Genomic DNA, 15,772 nt, shown 5'->3' on the forward strand with positions numbered 1-15,772 from the left:
TATAAGACCCCAGTTTTAGACCTCATATCAGACCCCATTAGACCTCCATTTAGGACCCCGACCCAATGTCAGACCTCCAGACCCCCATATCAGACCTCTAGACCCCATTAGACCTCCAGACCCCCATATCTGACCCCATTAGACCTCCAGACCCCCATATCTGACCACCATTAGACCTCCAGACCCTCAATCAGACCTCTAGACCCCCAATCCGACCCCCATTAGACCTCCAGACCCCCAATCAGACCACCATTAGACCTCCAGACCCCCCAGTCAGAGCTCTCCAGACCCCCCGAGTCAGAGCTCTCCAGACCCCCCCAGTCAGACCTCTCCAGACCCCCCCCCCAGTCAAACCTCTCCAGATCCCCCAGTCAGACCTCTCCAGACCCCCCAGTCAGACCTCTCCAGACCCCCAGTCAGACCTCTCCAGACCCCCAGTCAGACCTCCAGACCCCCCTGTCAGACCTCCAGACCCCCCAGTCAGACATCCAGACCCCCCCCATTAGACCACTTCAGACCCCCAGTCAGACCTCCAGACCCCCCATTAGACCACTTTAGACCCCCCAGTCAGACCTCCAGACCCCCCCCAGTCAGACCTCCAGACCCCCCATAGACCACTCCAGACCCCCATTAGACCTCTCCAGACCCCCAGTGAGACATCTCAAGACTCCCCCCCCCCATTAGACCTCCATATCAGACCTCAGATCAGACTGTAAAATAATAAAGTAACTTAGCTCTCCTGCCGCCACTCTCCTTGTCCTGGCTGTCTTCTCTTCTCCTGCAGCGCCAGGTCAGAGTGCGCTCTGTACGTCCTGACGCTGCAGACAGCCAGGACACAGCAGAGCGGATCCTGAGAAGAGCGAGCAGGAGGAGGGGTAAGTACTGGACAGCGCTCACAGCGCTTCTCTCCCCCTCCTCCTGCAGACTAGTGAGCACTTCCATTATGGAAGCGCTCGCCAGTATTCCCTTTATAAGATGCACTGCACCTTATAAAGGATAAAGTACAGTACCACTGGCTTAGGGGCCCGGTCGCAACCACGACCGCTGCGACCCCTATAGTTACGCCAGTGGGTATCTCAGTATTTATTTAGATCTATATTCATCTCTATTAGTTTTTTCAATCTCATTTATAGCTACCTACCTGTGTATGATGTATAAATCTTTACATATATCTATATTCATCTCTTTCGTTTTTAATCTATTTACTAGCAGAAGGAGCCGGCTTCGCTCAGGTATATTTCATCTATTTAATTTAATGTTTGTGTGGGTTGTTAAAAGATATCAACACTATCCACTATAACAGTGACATCTACAGTCCCCCGCCCCTTTAACAGTGGCCTCCACAGCGGCCTGCCTCCTTAACAGTAACATCCACAGCGCCCTCCCCTTTAACAGTGACATCCACAGAGGCTGCCCTTTAACACTGACCTCCATAGCAGACCGTCCCCTTAACAGTGATCTCCACAGCAGCCTGCCCCTTTAACAGTAACCTCCACAGCGGCCGTCCCTTTATTAGTGACCTCCTCAGTACCCCATCTCCTTAACAGTGATTTCCACAACACCCCGTCCCCTTAACAGTGGCCTCTACAGCATTCTGCCCCTTAACAGTGACCTCCATAACGGATTGTCCCCTTAACTGTGACCTCCACAGCAGCCCTCCCCTTTAACAGTGACCTCCACAGCAGCCTGCCCCTTTAACAGTGACCTCCACAGCGGCCGTCCCTTTAACAGTAACCTCCACAGCGGCCGCCCCTTTATTAGTGACCTCCACAGTACCCCATCTCCTTAACAGTGATTTCCACAACACCCCGTCCCATTAACAGTGGTCTTTACACCATTCTGCCCCTTAACACTGACCTCCATAACGGATGGTCCCCTTAACTGTGACCTCCACAGCATCCTGCCCCTAGGGTGGCCAGAGGTCCGGTTTTAGGCCGGACAGTCCAGCTTTTAGACTCCCTCTCAGGGCCTGGATGGACACAGGGATGTCCTTTTGGACAGCTCCCTCTCAGACAGCAGCACTGTGCTGTCTGGTGCAGGGAGAAAGTCATACACTCTCTCAGCTTTATATATTAGATGTATCTCATATCTATCTATTTCATATCTTATATCTATTATCTACCATGCTCCCCCTCCATCAGTATCAGTCTCCCCTGCTGGTGTCTGTGGTACAGCCAGGGGGACTCTGTGTATTACAGCCGGACTCCTGCATCTGGGGGGCACTGGGGGTGTAATCTAGTCGGCGCACTGCTGTTGTCCTTGTCTTGCTCCACACACAATCACACCAGTCTCTTATCTGCAGGTCTCGTGCCTGTGCTGCCGGCCCACCTCTTGCTCAAGAGGCTGTCACCAGGCTGCTGATGAAAGATAGGGGCTGGGGTTGAGTAACTCCCTGTCAGTTCCTGGCTGCTCTGATTCCCAGGTGGACAGCGAGGAGTCTGTAAGAAAAGACTGAGGAGGAGGAAGTCGCTGCTCGGCCACCTGTCTGAATGCCACCTGGTGAATGGAGCCGGCAATCCGAGCTGGAGCTCCGCCTGGCCCCGCCCCTTCTGTCTCCTCTCGCCACGCCCACCGCCCCTACCTCTCCCTCCCCACTACTGCCTCCTCCTAACCAATGGCCAATGTCACATTTGTGACTAGATAACAGGTCTGGAGATATAGAGGCAGCCACCACTACTGCTTGTCACCACTGCTGGACCTAGGACTGCAGCCATGCCCAGGTCATTCCTGGTCAAGAGCAAGAAGGCTCACAGCTACCACCAGCCCAGGGCTACTGATGGGGAGGACTACAGCCTGCAGCAGGGGCTTCTCCTGGCCCAAATCTGTGCAGGTAAGACATAGATACATATGGAAAAGTATATGCATTTTATATATATATATATATATATATGTCTGTGTGTGGGGATATATATATATATATAATCATTTAATCAATTTACTATTTATTTATTTATTTATTTGTATACATTTTTATTTTTATAAAATCAAGTACAATACCAGTGCATGCAGATTGTGAAATAGATACCTAGGGTTTATGGAGAGCGGTTCCAGCAGCGCCAACATTACAGTGAGAAACATAACAGTTTGGTCCCAAATTAACTGAAATTGACCCATTTCTATTAGGAGAATCACAATGTGTCATAGATATAATGTATAATCTAATATTACTATTTTCCAATCACTTCCGACTAAACCCAAATTCTCCGGTAATTGATGATGGCTCCTCCACTCCGGGGGCATCTGCCAGCTCTGTGTGCCCACACCTCTGCCCCTCTAGTGACCCCCCTGCCTTATGAGGGAAGAAAAAAAAAATACATCACGTCCCATATATATATATATAATGTTTAATACACATTTATATTTAGAAATATTGATAAAGATGATTACAGTATCTGTACTGCACAGCATAATATAGGGCGACATTGCGTTCTTATAGTTTCCTATAGCCTTGTGATTTATTACAGTTTTATATAGCTTAGTACTAGATAGTATTGTATAGTATTGGGTTTTAGAGTTTTATATAGTTTAGTATTGTATAGCCTTGTTATTTCGTTTTAAATGGGTTAGTATTGTATAGCCTAGAGTTTTATATCGTTTAGTACTGTATAACCTTCTGATTTATAGATTATATCGTTTAGTATTGATCATATAGCATATACTGCTTTCATACTGTGCTGTATGTAATAGCACTGCAACTCGGTATAGAATTATATTGTAGTGGAGCATACTAGTGGATAGAAAGAATTTGTATACTATAGCACTCTAGTATAGCTTAGTATAATATATATATATTTGTATGGTATTGTGCGCTGCAAAGGATATTATTTGATGGTACAGTAGTATTATATCCGATTGTATTTATTCTCCATGATACAGACAGTAAAGATGTCCCCCCCGTGGAGGGCAGTGTGTCCCCTGTGTCCTCGGCCTCCCCCCCCAGCCTCTGTGACACCACAGCCTCTGAGTGCGAGGACTTCTGGAGACCTCCTTCTCCCTCTGCTTCTCCAGGTAATGATCATGACAAGCTCTTCTGGTGTATGGATAATGTATCTGTATATTCCTATGGAAAGATCCATGGACAGGTGAGATAGAAATACAGATTTTCAGATAGATATGAGGTGTAAATCGCTATTTATGGATGAATCAGAGCTCAGTTTTGCTTGTTTTCAGGCAAAGCTTTGTACATATGGTCTTCTTTTAAATGTATTGGAAGAAGATACATATGTACAAAAACTATGGGCCATTTGTTTAGCATTTTTTCTGAAAAATAGCATTATGGAAAAAATATTAAATCGATGGCTATGATATAAAGGTGTATGCACTGATTGTATGAAATCGATGGCTATGATATAGAGGTGTATGCATTCATTGTATGAAATCGATGGCTATGATATAAAGGTGTATGCATTCATTGTATGAAATCGATGGCTATGATATAGAGGTGTATGCATTGATTGTATGAAATCGATGGCTATGATATAGAGGTGTATGCATTGATTGTATGAAATCGATGGCTATGATATAGAGGTGTGTGCATTCATTGTAGCTAAGTAGAAGAAAATAAAAGCTGTATGAGGATCTGACAATGTGATCTTCCTATATGATGATGATTGGCCCCTTGCGGTGAGGACATATAGATTGGCAGACGCTGGAATATTCCCATAATCAGCAGATTTTTCAGATAGAGTTTTATCTTCCACTTTGTGTTTCAGAAAACCAGGGCTTTACTACTGTGTATGGTTATTGTAATCCACAGTCCATATTGCTGCCATGGTCGTTCTCATTCCGTTATCATTCGTTAGAAATAGTTCTTTGTCAGAATCAGTGGAGGAGTTTCCTATCAGCGCCCAAGTGGTTAATAGTAAATAGCGCAGGATCCTGGGAGATATGTGCTAATCCTGAGCGCCCCGGTGCCTGACTGCTGTGATGTAGAGGCTGACCCCGAGCATATAAACATGACGTCATAGGTATATGTCATCACATGAAGGCCCCTATACTGCTGGGCTTCCTAAGGGTTTGGTCCTTATAGTAACTTCTGGAGTATTATACACAGTAAATGCAACTACATTCAGGAGTTTTTGTATATCTATCTAATTATTTATCATCTATCTATCTAATTATTTATCATCTATCTATCTATCTATCTACTTATTTATCATCTATCTATCTACTTATTTATCATCTATCTCTATCTATCTATCTATCTATCTATCTATCTATCTATCTATCTATGTATTATCTATCTATCTATCTTTCTATCTACATATCTATCTATCTATCTATCTATCTATCTATCTATCTATCTATGTATTATCTATCTATTTATCTATCTATCTGTGTATTATCTATCTATCTATCTTCTATCTATCTATCTATCTATCTATCTATCTATCTATCTATCTATCTATCTATCTATCTATCTCTCATATAGATCTATCTCTCATACACACAATTCACCTTCTCATGAGTTATATATGACGATATCACAGTTATCCATTTATTTTTTAATTTTAGAATTTTATTCTGGTACAGTCATTTTTCATGTTTCCTATACATACATGGACATATAATGACAGGGCTGACTATATAATAATAGACATATACCACTTTGTTTAGAGCCAGTAATGTCTCTTCATTTACTCACTTTGATCATCCACCAATCAAAACCAATAAAGTAAAAAATATCCAACTGGTAAATTCAAAAATGTCCAATTGATACATTCAAAAAGTATCCAATGAATAAAAATATCCAACTGATGCATCTAAAAATATCCAACTCCAACTGATACATTCAAACAGTATCAAATAAATAAAAAATATCCAACATAATACATTTCATTCTCAGCATCTAAATCACAACATTTATGAGCAATCTCAATGTGTCCCAGTGAATCCAGTTTCCTCCTCTATGTGCACTTCATCTGCATCTTTCACATCACATTTGCCCCAATCACCCTCTTCCTGCTCAGCAGTTTTAAGCTGAATTGTAGTGAGAAATTACCACACATCCACTATTACTAGATGAATATGTTTCAAATATTATTATTTATATTGAATTAATACATTTCGTAATGGACAAAACAAAGAGGGAAGAACATTATTTCTAGTTTATATCCAGTCTGAAATGATGGACATGGTGCGGAAATGGTCACCCCCAGTATAATGTGTTTGATTTATGTGGAAAGAACAAGAAATCCTTGTTATAGGGCAGGGGCAGTGGGGAAGCAATGATTTTCTTATTTTTGATTACTCCCCAGTCTAAACACACAGGATATTACTTCCACTTTCATTTACATAATATTAGCTCCACTTTCTTAAAAATAAGGTTGGTCAATATTGTGTTTTCTGTATTTCTGTACAGAAGTAAATGAGCACATCCACAAGTCTGATGATGCAAATGATATCATAAAAAAAACCCATTCAGCTTAGAAGAGAAATGGATGAACATTCTACAGAAACAGATGATTTCATCAGTAATAATATGGAAATTTTTAACATTTGTGGCAACAAACATACACTAAAAAAATCAGTTGATCGAATTTTAAGGACCTTTTATCTGTGTAATTTAATGGGACAAATAACACATTTTTCCTGAGGTTAAGAACTAATATAGAAAATGAAAAAAACTAAAACAACAACAAATAGAATTCATTCACACTAGTACCTTTTGAGCCTTGTAGCTATGAAAGAGTGAAGAGAATTGTGCAAATCATTTTCATCATTTTTGGTGTAAAATACAACATGTCTCTTCCTCTTTTTTTCACAGGGAAGTAGGAGGAGTATGGATTTAACTAATGCTTATTTGTATGTGTCCTAAAACCAGAGCTCTGTAATAGCAGTACATTAGAAATTAATCTACTGTATATATCTAAAGCACATTCTTTAAATATTCTATATATCGGAAGCTAATCTTTTCCTCTATTATCAATATATATATATATATATATATATATATATAGATAGATAGCAATTGAAAAATATTATAAAACATAAATAGCTATAGATAGACATACAGACAGAGATATGAGACAGATAGATAGATAGATAGATAGATAGATAGATAGATAGAAGAGAGACAGACAGATAGACAATTTGTTCTTTTTGTATGCTGATCCAAACTGATTGGACAAATGAAGCATAAAATATCAGATTTTTAGGCAGTTTTTTTAATCTACAGGTTCCAACTATGTAGCATTACTCTGTTCACACTGGGGTTTTTATTTTCTTTGTTTCTTATTGATTCACTTATATATCAGTTTAAGGCCTCTTTCACACGACAGTATGGCTTTTTCAGTGTTTTGCGGTCCGTTTTAAACGGATCCGTTGTTCCGTTTTTTGTTTCCGTTGTGTTTCCGTTTCCGTTCCGTTTTTCCGTTCCGTTTTTCCGTATGGCATATACAGTATACAGTCATTTCATAGAAAAAATTGGGCTGGGCATAACATTTTCAATAGATGGTTCCGCAAAAAACGGAACGGATACGGAAGACATACGGATGCATTTCCGTATGCATTCCGTTTTTTTGCGGACCCATAGACTTGAATGGAGCCACGGAACGTGATTTGCTGCCAAATATAGGACATGTTCTATCTTTCAACGGAACGGAAATACGGAAACGGAATGCATACGGAGTACATTCCGTTTGTTTTGCGGAACCATTGAAATGAATGGTTCCGTATACGGAACGCAAAAAACGGCCCGCAAAACGGAAAAAAAAAAAACGGTCGTGTGAAAGAGGCCTAAGTCTAGTAGACATCAGTCAACATTCTTTCTTTTTTGAGATTTTTTTTAAATTAATCTACAAAAACAACATATCTTGATAGATGAAGCAGGCATTTCTGCATTAGCTTACATCCTGGAGATGGGATCTGTTAAATCTATCTCTTTCCTCTTTCTGTTTTAGTTGTTTTTTGAGAACATGTGAAATCCAAGTTTTAGATGCATTAGGTTCTCTTGAGTCTGAATATTTATATCTGTGCATTTTTCCCCTTTGTTTTTTTTTTCCTTATAGCCATATGTTTTTCTATAGATCAATGAAGTCCAGATGAGCTGTAGTTTTCTTTACCACCACAGTCTATCTGTTTTACTGACCTGCTTGCCCTATGCATATTGGCTCTTCATTATGGATGTTTTAAAATAAGGATTCAGATTGAAATTCAGCTAAATCTTTACAGGACTTATAGGGTGAATTTACATGGGACAGATTTGTTGCAGAATTTCTTTGACTGAAACTTAGTTCCATGCATCTGAATGGATTGTTTTAGGGGCAAGCACGAGGATTTCTACAAGCCATTTTCTAATGAATAAAACAGTTGCAGAAATTTCCCTAAAACTACCCAAACACTGATGAATTATGCTGCCTGTATGAATGTGCAGAATACGGATCTACAGTACATCTGTATGCTATAGAGGCAGGAGCGTGGGACTAAAGTGCACAAACATCTCATCCATTGAGTCCAGCCCAACTGGTTGTGTAATCAGCCGCGCAGGTCATAGACCATCTGTATTGTGTCGGTATCTGCAATGTTCAGTATTTTTTAATGCTAAAAAAATTAAGGAAGGGGGATTTATCATTGTAGATGGGAGTTGCTATACGTACCTGTGCCAAATTTATGAAAATGGCGCACAGTAATAATAAATTTGGTGCATGTGCAATGTGGTTGCGCCTATTTCAGTAAAAGGATGCGTTGGGGATGACTAAGGCGTGGAGTTGCGACTTAAAAAAAAACAACACATTTTGTAAATGTCTTTAAATCTTTACTTCAAATCTGTAGTCCAGTGCTCAAAAAGTCATAAAATTGACCCCAAAAAGTGGCATAAATCTCTACTTGGGACTTTTTGAAGCCATAATTCTGGCATGCAGGGCATAATATATGTCTGTGAAGTAAGAATGGTTATTTCTTATTTTGTTTTCCTCCTGTATGTCTATGGTATGGATAAAACTTGTGCAACAGGTCTAATGGGAAAGCTTATTATTTCAATTACATCCATACTGTCTACAACTCTGTAGAAAAAAAAAAACATAGATTAACATTGTCTCCACCATGTGAACCCTATAAATATAGATGTGAAATAGAGGGGGACATAGGGGGAGATTTATCAAGCTGGTGTAAAATAGAACTGGCCTAGTTGCCCATAGCAACCAATCAGATTCCACCTTTCATTTTTCACAACTCCTTTGGAAAATGAAAGGTGGAATCTGATTGGTTGCTATGGGCAACTAGGCCAGTTTCTACTTTACACCAGTTTGATAAATCTCTCCCAAATTGCAGATAGGTACTTCCCCTTTGGCTCTTTTATAAGAATTTGCATATTGATTAAGAACAGTTTTTTTGGGGGGAATAGCACATAAATGTATGTAAATCGCCCCGTGGTGGTGACAGATTCCCTTTAAAGAAACCTAAGAATTGTTATCACACAGTTTATGCGCCTCATGGGGAATTATAGGTATGACAGGTCACACCAGTCACAATTGGCCATTGCCAGACAAAAATCAACTAAGGACGGGTTCGCATTTGCGTAATGAAATTCTGTTATAGGTTCCATTATAACCCTTATAATGGAAAATAACGGAATTTTAGGACGGAATGCAAAAAGGAAGCCTTTCAGAGACATTCCGTTTTGCTCCATCCTAAAACATGTCTATGGGGACACATAACGGTTCCGTTGTACATGACGGAAAAAAAAGTCCTGTCGCCAAGATTATTTTTTTCCGTCATATAACTGAACCGTTATGTGTCCCCGTAGATATGTATTAGGACGGAGCAAATCAGAAGGCCTCTTAAAGACGGAACCTAACGGAACCTATAACGGAATTCCCAAACGCCAATGTGAACCAGTCCTAACATATTAAAATATACCTTTTTATACAACTGAATGAAATTACTTTGAACCTCTGTGGATTTCCTTAAAGGGACTCTGTCACCACTTTCTAACCCCCCCTTTTAAAAGTATTGTTATCTCCATGGCGCCCCTGTGATTATAAATGTGTTGTTAGAAGATAAATTCGCCGTCTCCTTTTGATAAAAAGAGCTTTTATCTAACCTGTCAATCTTCTTGATAAGGTGCCCAGGGCGTTTCTGTTGGTCTCAAGCTGCCGCCCGCCGCCGCCACCGTTGGTGCCCAGCTCTTCCCCTGATGCTTTCAGCGCCGCCTGAATGTAATGAAATACGCCTCCGGCTCTCTCTCAGTGCCCCCTCCTCCTTTTCCAAGAACCCGCTCGTGCGCACAGAGCTGTGCCTGATGCGCCCGTGCGGACATTTACAATCAGCCTCATTGAGCGAAGTGCGCATGCGCGCACTTCGCTCAACCTCCTCATCAGACGAGCACTGCAGCCGGCCACTCAGAGCCTGGCAAGCGCTGTATGGAGCAGCACGCAAAGACATACAGAGGACTATATTATATCCCCCTTTTCTACACTCCAGAATTTTGAGGTAAAAACAAAATTGATAACAATATTAATTACTATAGTATTCTATTGAAATGAAACATATAGAGATCGATATATATATATATATATATATATATATGTACCCACACATACACATACACTCAACTCTCAGGGGGCAAAATACATAACTGGTTGTGTAGTGTGTGTGTGTGTATATATATATATATATATATATATATCTCAATGTAAATTTCCTTCTTGGCCACAATTACTCTATAAATACATATATATATATATATTACACACATACCACACAGGGGTGCAATATACATAAGTGGGTGTGTATAAATATATATATATATATATCAGTATAACTTTCAAGCATGGGCGCGGTGACTGTATATAAATATATATACTCAGATACTGCCCAGGGGGCAATATACAAACGTGGATGTGTGTATATATATATATATATAAATAGATATATATCAATAAGACTTGCCAGCATGGGCGCGGTCTATGTATATACATATATATATATATATACATACCGCCCAGGGGGCAATATACAAACGTGGTTGTTTGTGTATATATATATATATGTATATAAATAGATATATATCAATAAGACTTGCCAGCATGGGCGCGGTCTATGTATATACATATATATATATATATACATACCGCCCAGGGGGCAATATACAAATGTGGTTGTGTATATATATATATATATATATATATATACACACACACACACACACACACACTACACAACCAGTTATGTATTTTGCCCCCTGAGAGTTGAGTGTATGTGTATGTGTGGGTACATATATATATATATATATATATATCGATCTATATATGTTTCATTTCAATAGAATACTATAGTAATTAATATTGTTATCAATCTTGTTTTTACCTCAAAATTCTGGAGTGTAGAAAAGGGGGATATAATATAGTCCTCTGTATGTCTTTGCGTGCTGCTCCATACAGCGCTTGCCAGGCTCTGAGTGGCTGGCTGCAGTGCTCGTCTGATGAGGAGGTTGAGCGAAGTGCGCGCATGCGCACTTCGCTCAATGAGGCTGATTGTAAATGTCCGCACGGGCGCATCAGGCACAGCCCTGTGCGCACGCGCGGGATCTTGGAAAAGGAGGAGGGGGCACTGAGAGAGAGCCGGAGGCGTATTTCATTACATTCAGGCGGCGCTGAAAGCATCAGGGGAGGAGCTGGGCACCAACGGTGGCGGCGGCGGGCGGCAGCTTGAGACCAACAGAAACGCCCTGGGCACCTTATCAAGAAGATTGACAGGTTAGATAAAAGCTCTTTTTATCAAAAGGAGACGGCGAATTTATCTTCTAACAACACATTTATAATCACAGGGGCGCCATGGAGATAACAATACTTTTAAAAGGGGGGGTTAGAAAGTGGTGACAGAGTCCCTTTAATTGAGTTTAGCAACCTAAAATAGAAGCTAGCAGCGTGCACCTACTCTTTGTCAGCAGCAGACCTGGCATTTATACCACCCTCATACTTTGTTGTCCAAAGTCTCTAACATTGCCATTTTCTTGTAGCTTCAGAAAGGTCTGCCTGTCCGTCCTTGGAGGATTCTCCACCATTTTCGTCCTCCTTCAAGTCATACATGTGGAGCAGCCTAGCAGGATCAGAACTACGGCAGCTGGTGCACGACTACAGGCCCTCAGGACTGGAGAGAAGTTCTTCTCTGGGTGTCTATGGAGAAAATGGGCCGTCAACTCTGCCGCCACCTTTGTACAGCTCTGAGAATCGTGTACATGGACTCTATGGAGATTATACACAGGGGGTGTCCCACTATGTGGACTCTCGTTCTTCCCCTACATTGTACACCGAAAAGACTCAAGGGATCAAGGTGGAGTCTGACCTGCTGTGTACCCGATTGTTGCTCAACACTGGCTCATACAAATGCCTTAAGTGCAGCAAGGTACGTCAAATAGATACCTAAAGACGTGCTACACAACATGGGCACTATATCTAGAAAGCATGATTGACCATGGTTTTAGACATTAGAACTTTACCACTGAGAACCTTTCCAATCGTACATGTTTTTTTTAAATTATAATGAAGACTGTCTGGACTGTCTAATCAATTTTTACTCTTTGTTCCCAGGTCTTTTCTACGCCTCATGGGCTAGAAGTCCATGTGCGGAGGTCTCACAGCGGCACAAGACCATTTGGCTGTGAAATATGTGGCAAAACATTTGGCCATGCTGTCAGTTTGGAGCAACACAAGGCAGTTCACTCCCAGGTACTAAGGGCAAAACCTTCTCGTGTGGGTAATGGAATTAAACTAGAAAACCTTTATCCACTTCATTCTGGAGCAACAGGAAAGTGTATTGGACCTACCACAATCATTCAATATAAAGTCAAACCTCTCCAAAAGACCACCTCTTTGAGAAGACTACATTCTTCTCCAAACCAGATTTACTGTGACAGATTTTCAGTTCCTCTATATATAATACACATTGGCCTTCTTTTTTAAGAATATCTTTCCTCTAGAAGGCCACCATATCATGAGCACTGTGGGGACTCGCTCTGGTAGACAGGATTAGCGGACCCAGTATAGAGGCAACAACAAGTTCTTTGGATCCAACAGTTCAGTGTTTTATTCACACTTTAGGCAAGTGACAAAACAAGCAGTCATAATCAAATAAAAAATCACCTTGCGGTGTTGGTGGTAATTCACACCATGCGGCAATTCTGCCTCAAAGAGTCCTTGCTGATGATAGCAGTACCAACCTGTTTTCACTCCAAACAGGTAGCAAGCCTTCATCCAGACACAAGGCTCCCAGATCCCAACACAGAGACCTGGCTTCTGAGCCCAGCTGCCTATTTAAGGACAGCCAGGTGTTGCCAAACCCCGGACTGGCATTTAAAATCCGGTCCGGTATTTGACCTCACCTGGCTGTAAATCAGCCCAGCAGCACATGCTGGGAGGAAAATATCTGTTTTCCCAGACGAAACCTCTCACTGAGTCACAGCACTCACATATTCCCATTCGTGGAGGCCAAAGCTCACAGTGCCTGTATGACATGTTAGAATTATATTATGAATTTAACTGAAATGTCTCCTCAACTTAAAGGGTCATTGAGTTTTAAAAAAACTTTTGAGACAAATCAAAAGTATTGATTGGTGCGTCTTTGAGCGCTGAGGCCCTCACCAATCCCTAGAATGGTATATCACACTATCTCTGCTAGCTGCAAGAGATGGGCTCTATAGAAGTCTATGGGCCCATCTCGATTCAGTCTTCTGCAGCGAGGAGATAGAGCGTGATATGTGAGCGCTTCTTTCTCCTGAAAGGTCTTAGCACTCAGACTCTCACCAATCAAGATCTTTAATATGTCTCTATGACATAGCAACATTTTTTTTATTTTTTTTCTAAAACTCTGCGACCCTTTAAATAGACAGACAATATTCACAGGTTGGTATTGATGGACTTTGTCTCTCTCTCTTTTATGCAGGAAAGAAGTTTTGATTGTAAGATTTGTGGCAAAAGCTTTAAGAGATCATCTACTCTCTCCACACACTTACTTATCCACTCGGACACAAGGCCGTACCCCTGCCAGTACTGTGGCAAGAGATTCCACCAGAAGTCAGATATGAAGAAGCACACCTTCATACACACAGGTGAGTGAGTGTCTGTCACACACACAGCATGTACTGGCGTTCTACATACTGTATTAGATGCATTTGTGGATATTAAGTCCATAAGATCATTCATTCATGAAAGAGATGTAAGAAAACAATGTCCCCATTGTACCCAAGGGCTTAGTCTCCTAGGCAATTGGAGCACAGCTTTCACTCAGTTATTATAGCTATATCTATATCGTTCCCCTGAACATTTACAGAAATAATATCATTAAACATTTTTATACATTTTTTACCAACTTTTTATATAGGCTGCAATGATGATTGGCAGGGGTCCTGAGGGTCCGACCTCCACCAATCAGATACTGATGACCTATCCAAAGGATAGGTCATCAGTATTAAAAAAAAAGAGTGGGAAAACGCTTTTAAACTGATATTATATGCACTGATATAAATTAATATCTGGTTCCACGTTCTGTCCCAATTATACCAATTTACATACGGATATGAGTCTCCTGTGTGTAAACCAGCTGATTGTAGCTTAGTGCCAGTCCCGTTGAATAAGCTTTGTCCTTCATCTTGATGATTAAAGCCACCGAGTCCGTCATCACAGAGCTAACACTAGTCCATGCACAATAGCTGTGGAGAGATTTTTGTTCCATACCACCATCTGTTTAATGAATCCTGGCCATGCAATCAGTGTCGCTTTAATATGATCTGCCCTGTGTTTGCGCAGGGAGACTTTTCTATGGGATCCTCTCCAACCCATTGTGCACGTGGTCTTAAATTTAAAGGCAACTAGAAATGACAGGTGATCATGGATGACAATGAAAAGCAGCCCTTTCCCATCATCTGTTTCCGTGCAAAGTCAAATGCCTTTATATTTAATATTATAACTCACTGTTCTGAGCTCTTATTTGGCACTGAAGGGGTTAAGCAATGCATACATAAATCAATGTCATAGGCAATGCTTATATAAAACAATATCATAGCCCTATGGGAGCTCAGTGCTTCTGCCCTACTCTAAGTGGAGGTAACGAATCAGTGAAGTTCATATACAAGCAGCCCTGTTGGGCCCAGGCGCTGATTCCATAGCGAGCCCCAAAAGTCCAAGAGAAATAAAACATTTGACCACTAAGGTCCATTTAAAAAAAAAAAAATCAAACCCTATTAGTCTTTGGGGGTTGAACCCAAGGAACCCCAGTCCGACACTGGTCACAGAGAGAAAATGACCTACTGTTTAAATTATTTTATGTTAAAGAGAGTTTTATTTTTATTTTCCATTGCACAATCTATATATTATTTTTTTTTACTAAAAAGATTCCAAAATTTTGCAGTTTTTGTACTGGCCACAAAGCCTCAAAATACTAACACTATCTGTTCTGTACAGATCACTTTCAGCAGTCATCTCATTATCATCACAGACAGGATTACAATATAGATAACACATGATACACCATTCACAGTAGGCGATATAGTCCCAGCTTTTCTGCTTCCCCTCCCTGGAAAGTAACAGGACATGTCTAGAAAACTTTCCCATAGTCAACTGGTTCCCCTCCTGTCCATTGTGCCCTATGGCCCATGGCGGCTGCTGTAAAGCATCTCTCTAAATGCTGTTAACAACATCTTAGTCGAGGCCGCCCCCATAATCATGTTCAGGAAATAGAACGAAAATGACAATCAGAAAAAAAAACACAGATTAGAATAATATAATATTTCTAGGTTTTACTTGGTAAAAATCTGTAGGGGCTACATTTCTTTTAA

At 40.8% G+C, this 15,772-nt stretch overlaps 1 protein-coding gene across 2 annotated transcripts in view; it reads left to right on the forward strand.

Moving 5' to 3' along the window:
- Positions 1 to 15,772, forward strand: part of GFI1 (growth factor independent 1 transcriptional repressor) — a 41,931-nt gene that overhangs the window by 23,202 nt on the left and 2,957 nt on the right. Inside the window, exons 2-6 of one of the 2 annotated variants that reach the window (XM_040408110.1) lie at positions 2,303 to 2,830; positions 3,877 to 4,008; positions 11,960 to 12,345; positions 12,531 to 12,668; positions 13,882 to 14,047. In XM_040408110.1, coding sequence (XP_040264044.1) covers positions 2,713 to 2,830; positions 3,877 to 4,008; positions 11,960 to 12,345; positions 12,531 to 12,668; positions 13,882 to 14,047 — 940 coding nt within the window. In that variant the 5' untranslated portion in view covers positions 2,303 to 2,712. Of the gene's footprint in view, positions 1 to 2,134; positions 2,831 to 3,876; positions 4,009 to 11,959; positions 12,346 to 12,530; positions 12,669 to 13,881; positions 14,048 to 15,772 lie in introns of those variants that run through there. The other variant, XM_040408109.1, reaches the window with a different exon arrangement.

This window comes from Bufo bufo, chromosome 9, assembly GCF_905171765.1.
Source record: "Bufo bufo chromosome 9, aBufBuf1.1, whole genome shotgun sequence".
Taxonomy (NCBI): Eukaryota; Metazoa; Chordata; class Amphibia; order Anura; family Bufonidae; genus Bufo; species Bufo bufo.